This window comes from Calypte anna, chromosome 22 (assembly GCF_003957555.1).
Source record: "Calypte anna isolate BGI_N300 chromosome 22, bCalAnn1_v1.p, whole genome shotgun sequence".
Lineage (NCBI taxonomy): Eukaryota > Metazoa > Chordata > Aves > Apodiformes > Trochilidae > Calypte > Calypte anna.
This window is the reverse complement of record NC_044267.1, coordinates 2,139,193-2,145,506: the sequence shown is the minus strand read 5'-3', so window position 1 is coordinate 2,145,506 and position 6,314 is coordinate 2,139,193. Positions and strand designations below refer to the sequence as shown.

Sequence of the window (6,314 nt, the reverse complement as noted above, 5' to 3'; positions counted from 1 at the left end):
CTGGGAAAGAGAGAGCAGATCCTGGAGGGACCCAAGCTCAGCCCTGCCAGAGCAGCCTGGGGGGCACTGGGAAGGACTGGGAGAGATTGGGAAGGAATAGGAGAGCATAGGGATAGACTGGGAGTGGTCTGGGAGCACCTGGGGATGGACTGGGAGAGACTGGGAAGGACTGGGCGAGATGGGGATGGACAAGGAGAGCATGGGGGTGAACTGGGAGAACCTGGGGGTGAACTGGGAGAGACTGAGAAGGACTGGGAGAGACTGGGAAGAACTGGGAGAGCATATGGAGGTGGACTGGGTGAGATTGAGAAGGACTAGGCGAGCCTGGGGATGGACTGGGGGAAATTGGGAAGCACTGGGAGAGCCTGGGGGTGAACTGGGAGAGCCTGGGAAGGAATAGGAGAGCCTGGGGATGGAATTGGAAGAGATTGGGATGGATTGGGACAGATTGGGATGGACTGGGAGAGCACGGGGTGGAACTGGGAAAGATTGGGGAATGAACTGGGAGAGACTGGGGTGAACTGAGAGAGACTGGGAAGGACTGGGTGAGCATAGGGGAGAAGTGGAGAGCATGGGGGAAAACTGGGAGAGACTGGGGGTGAACTGGGAGAGGACCTGGGAACTACTGGAGAGCAATGGGGGAGAACTGGGAGAGCATGGGGGTGAACTGGGAGAGCATGGGGGTGAACTGGGAGAGCATGGGGGAGAACTGGGAGAGCATGGGGGAGAACTGGGAGAGCATGGGGGAGAACTGGGAGAGACTGGGGGAGAACTGGGAGAGACTGGGGTGAAACAGAGACAGACTGGGAAGGACTGGGAGGGCAGGGGAAGAACTGGGAGAGCATAGGGGGTAAGTGGGAGAGCATAGGGGTGAACTGGGAGAGACTGGGAAGGACTGGAGAGCATATGGAGGTGGATTGAGTGAGATTGGGAAGGACTGGGCGAGCCTGGGGATGGACTGGGAGATATTGGGAAGCACTGGGAGAGCATGGGAAGGAACAGGAGAGCATGGGATGGAATGGGAGAGATTGGGGGTGGACTGGGGGAGCCTGGGGATGAACTGGGAGAGCCCAGGAGAGATTAGAGGTGAACTGGAGAGATTAGAGGTGAACTGGAGAGCGCAGGGCCCCCCATACCCTCAGGGTTCCAGGGCTGGGTCCTGAGGGGCGCTGAGGCCCCGGGAGGGGTCAGGGAGTCCCAGAAGGGCGGGAGCAGCGTACCCGGGGTCTCGTGTCCGCAGCGCTGGGTTCGGGCGGTCCGGGCGGTTCGGCGGGGGAGGTTCGGGAGCGGTCTCGGGCGGTTCGGGGGAGCAAGGGAAGCTCCGATGGAGCCCGCGGTCGCCGCCATCTTGGGAGCGCAGGGAACCCGGCCGTGCGCGCGCCGGTGACGTCAAAGCCCCGCCCTCCCCGCGATGGTCCCGCCCCCTCCTCCTGTGGCTCCGCCCCCGATGGTTCAGGGCTCCGCGGCGCCCTCTGCGGCACCGGGGGGAACTAACACCGGGAGAGAGCACTGAGCGGCGGTGATGTCATCTGCCCTGTCGTGACGTCATCTGCCCTGTCATAACATCACCGGACCTATCGTGACAATACTTGCCCAGTCATGATGTCACCTGCCCTGTTGTGATGTCATCTTCCCGACCTTGATACCATTTGCCCAGTCATGATGTCACCTGCCTTGTTGTGATATCACCTGCCCTGTCATGACATCAACTGCCCTGTCATAACATCACCGGACCTGTCGTGACAATTCCTGGCCGGTCATGATGTCACCTGCCCTGCTGTGATGTCATCTGCCCTGTCATGATGTCACCTTCCCTGTTGGCGATGTCATCTTCCCGGGTCTTGATACCATTTGCCCCAGTCATGATGTCACTGGCCCAGCCGTGATGTCACCTGCCCTGCCGTGATGTCATCTGCATGGCCATGATGTCACCTGCCTGTCTGTGATGTCACATGCACGGCCATGATGTCACCTGCCTGTCTGTGATGTCACCTTCCCTGTTGTGATATCACCTGCCATGTTGTGACATCACCTGCTCTGCTGTGATGTCATTTGCCTGGCCTTGATGTCACTTAGCCCAGCTATGATGTCACTTGCCCAGCTGTGATGTCACCTGCCCTGCCTGCTGTCACCTGCCCTGTCGTGACATCACTCAGCCAAAACCCCGGAGCTCAGTGAAGGTCTGGCTGGCTTGGTGTCCCACACGTGTCCCCCCACCCCACCCTGAGGCAGGTCCCACCCCCCCGGAACCCCTCCCATGTGGCCTTTCTGGAGGACGCTGTCCCCCACGCTGGGGGTCCCGCGTAAGATTTCACACGTTTCCCCCCACGCCTCTCGCTGGGAGGGCTGTGGAAGGGGGGGGACCCCCCTGCTCGTCTCCTCACACCCCCGGGGGGGCTGGGGACAGCTGTCACACGCAGCCATGTGTCCCCAGGGCCACCCTGGATGGCTCTGCAGAGTTAAAGGCTCCCGGGGGAAGGGTCGTCCCTGCCCTCGGTCCTGCTCTGGCGACAGGAGAAGGGGACACCAAGGATGGGGGGGGGGTGGCTTGGGGACAATGTCCACCCCTTCCCCAGGTCTGGTTCCTTCTTTAAGGAGCAGGACAGGATTGCTGCGAGGGGTGCTGAGCTCCCAGGGGTCCCGGTTGCTGGGGACAGCGGTGTCCCCGCAGGGCCAGGGGTGGCTGTCCCCCTGCCCTGGCATCGCAGGAGAGCCGGGGGAGAGGGGGGAGGATGAGCTCGGGAGGGGATGGATGGAGATAGGGATGGGGAGGAGGAGAGAGGGATGGAGGGATGAGGATGGGGACAGAGGGAAAAAAGGGGGGAGATGGGATGGGATGGCAGAGGGGTGAAGGGGAGGGGGGATGGAGATAGGGATGGGGAGGAGGAGAGAGGGAGGGAGGGATGGAGCCGGGGATGGAGGGATGGGGAGAAGAGGGGAGGGGGCTTTGCCGGGGCCTCCCGGGGCGGCGCTCGGGGCCGCGGTACAAATAGTGCTGCTGCGGGCTGCCCCTCCAGCCATGCGGACCCCGCTGCCCTCCGCACCCGCGCTGCTGCTCAGCGCCCTCGTGCTGCTCCGCGTCACCGCACCCACCCGCGCACCCACCGGGACACCCCACGGGGCACCCACCGGGACACCCCCAGGGACACCGACCCTCGCCGCCCTCCCGCGCTGTCCCCCGCTGATGCTGCAGCTGCTCCGCGCCCCCCCGGCCCCGCTCCGCGCCCCCGCAGCCGCTGCCCTCAGCCTTTCCCCGCACGGTGAGTGGAGCTCCGAGGGTCCCCGTCCCGAGACAGACACTGCCCCCGACCATCCCTGTTCCCGAGCATCCCTGCTCCCGAGCATTCCTATTCTCGAGCATCCCTTCTCCCGGGCATCCCTGCCGGCGGGACCGGGGACCGAGTCCCCCTGTCCTGGGACCCGCGCTGTCCCCGGGACTGGCGCTGTCCCCGGCCATCCCTTTCCTGAGCCCGGCACTCTCCCGGGACTGTCCACATCCCGGAGCATCCCTGCCCTGGGTCCCACCCTGTCCCTATGCACTCTGTTCCGGTGCTCTCGCTGGCTCCGGGGTCGGTCCCAGCTGCTTTCCCCTGACTTCGATCCCCCGCTGCAGGCAGGGACTGTCCCCTCCCTGCAAAGCCACCGGACCCTTCACCGTTCCCTTTGGTTTTCAGGCTCGCAGCAGAACGGTTCCCGCTGGGCTCTCTCCTTCGACATGTCCTCGCTTTCCAGCAGCCAGGAGGTGAACCTGGCCCAGCTCCGTGTCCACCTGCCCGGCATTCCCCCCCAGATTTCCCTGGATATCTACCACAGCCGGAGGTGGAGGTGCCGGGGAGGTGGGACCTGCGCCCACCAGCTCTTCCTGGGCACGGTGACGGGTGCCCCCTCTCCCACCCAAACCTCCTGGAAGGTGTTTGAGGTCACTAACCTCCTCCGGTCCTGGCTTCACCAAACGGTGTCCCCCGAGCGTCCCAAGGGAAGGGGGAGGTGGGAGGCGAGTGGCTCGGCCACCCCGGCCACCATCACCACTCACTCGCCCACCTCCAGCAACGGGGAGCCAGCCCTGCCCCGGGACGTGAGAGACAGAGTCCTGCTGCTCGTTTTTTCCAAGGATAAGTCTCCAGGAGAACACAGCCTCATCAGGACAGCCGAGAGCTCCAAACACGTCGTGCGTGACAGCGGTTCCCAGGGCGTGGGATCCCGGCGGCACCGCAGGAACAGGATGGAGAAGGCAAGGATGAAAGTCAGCGAGCTTGGAGCCGCTGTCCCGGGAGAAGAGAGCAAATCCCTGTGCCGGAGGGTGGACATGCTGGTGGATTTTGAGCAGACGGGTTGGGGCAGCTGGATCGTCTACCCCAAAAAATACAACGCGTACCGGTGCGAAGGGAAGTGCCCGTCGCCCGTGGATGAGACCTTCAAGCCCACCAACCACGCTTACATCCAGGTAAGAGGGGGGAGGGGGGTTGCTGCTGCCTCCCCCAGACCCCCAGAGCCCCCCCGGCATCCCCCCAGGTGATGCTTTGCCCTTCTCCTCTCTCCCTGCAGAGTTTGTTGCAGCTCTACAAACCCAACCAGGTGCCGTGTCCCTCCTGCTCCCCGGTCAGGATGAGTCCCCTCTCCATGCTCTACTACGAGAAAGGGGAGATCGTCGTCCGGCACCACGAGGACATGGTCATCGAGGAATGTGGCTGCAACTGAGGACAGCTCGTCCCCTGCTGGGAAAGGGGACAATCTCGGGATGCCAAGTGTCCCCCAGGACTGGCCACCCAACTCGCCACCAGCCGGGGCACGCCTGAGCTCTCCCCTGCTTGCCCCGGGGTTTGGTGAAGCTCTGGATGTGCCAGAGAGGGGGCACGGTGTGTGTGTGTCCCCACCGTGGGTGGCAGGAGCCATCAGACACCTCCTTGTGTCACCTCCACCTGCGCCGGTGGCAGCAGCGCAGGGGTGGGCGCCTGGTGACAACGTTTGGCTGGTGGGCGGTGTGTGCCAGGTGGCCACATGGTGCTGACGGTGGCCACGGGCTGTCAGTCGGACACCTCAGCAATCAGGCCGAGCATCTGCCCCGCCAGGATGTCAGATTTTTACTGTATTTCTATGAAAACTCCACCGAAATGACAACGAAGGGGTAGCCCAGAACCCACAGCCCCGGGTGGCAGCACCGGGGGGGGGGCAGCAGCAGGCAGGGAGGGGTCCACCTCAGACAGCTCCAGGATGGCCCTGGGGGGACAGTCCCCACGAGGGACCACAGAGAAATGTCACAACAGACCCTGGGGCTCCTGCATCCCTCTCCAAAGCATCACCAGGAGCCGGTTCGGTCCCAGTGGGTCTGAGCTTCTCCCCTCCCCCCCCCTTCCCTCCTGCCATCCCTAAACCTTTGGCTCACGTTCTGCTTTTCTCCGTGACACCTTGGCTGTCCTCAGAGCTTTTCCACCACTCGCTGGACGGAGTGGAGAGGTCGTTGTTCTATATAATTCATCAATAAATTATATATTATAAAAGTGCCTGGTAGATCCTGCTGGTTCCCACAGCCCGGGGGGATTCCACTCCCTTTCCCCTCCCATCTGCTGCACCCAGGGGCTCTCCCTGCCTCTGCAAAAGCACCTGCAACCTCCGAAGAGGGGATTTTCTACCTTTATTTACCCCCTGGAGGGTAGGTGGAAGGGCCATGAGCCCTGATGGGGCTGCACCAGCTGGTGCTGGCACCTCTTCTTTGGGTCACACCCCCACGGGGTGATGGGGACAGTGCCCGGGGTCTCCACTTCCAGCCCGGGGCAGGGGACACATCCCGGGGCAGTGAGGGAGGGTCAGACCCAGGTCTGGCCGAGTTCACCCCATTGCAAGCCCAGCCGAGGGTCTGGGGTCCCCCAGGGTCCCAGAAGCCGTGGGTGGGGACTTGGCACAAGGTGGGGACCCGGCACAGGGTGGGGACCCCCAGCTGTCCCCCGGTTCCAGGCATCAGGGGAGAGGAACGGGACCGCGGCCACCCCCATCCCAGCTTTTCTGGGACCACCAGCTCCGATCCACATCCCAGCCCGGGTTGATTACTCCCAATCCACATCCCAGCCGGCGGATAAACAAAGGGCGTCTGGTTCCCCCCTGCGCAGCCCCTCCCCTGGCCCGCTCACATCTTTTCCAGCGGTTCACACCGGGACCAGCCCGTCATTAGAGGGTCATTTGCAGGAGCTGTCAGGACCGGGCCGGGCCAGCTTTGGCAGGAGGCAGCCGGGCACAGAAACCTGGAGATCTGATGAGAGGGATGAAATAAAATGACATTTTTCTAATTTTTCTTTTTCTTGCCTCTCCCTCCGCCAAGT

The 6,314-nt window shown here is 63.2% G+C and overlaps 1 protein-coding gene across 1 annotated transcript; it reads left to right on the top strand.

The window, feature by feature from the left end:
* Nucleotides 1-3,154: 3,154 nt before the first annotated feature.
* On the top strand, nucleotides 3,155-4,698 carry LOC115599550 (nodal homolog). The gene is made up of 3 exons (XM_030464075.1): nucleotides 3,155-3,260; nucleotides 3,675-4,444; nucleotides 4,546-4,698. Exons 1-3 carry the CDS (start codon nucleotides 3,185-3,187, stop codon nucleotides 4,696-4,698), a joined length of 999 nt encoding a protein of 332 aa, XP_030319935.1. The 5' UTR covers nucleotides 3,155-3,184.
* The last annotated feature ends 1,616 nt before the right edge of the window (nucleotides 4,699-6,314 follow it).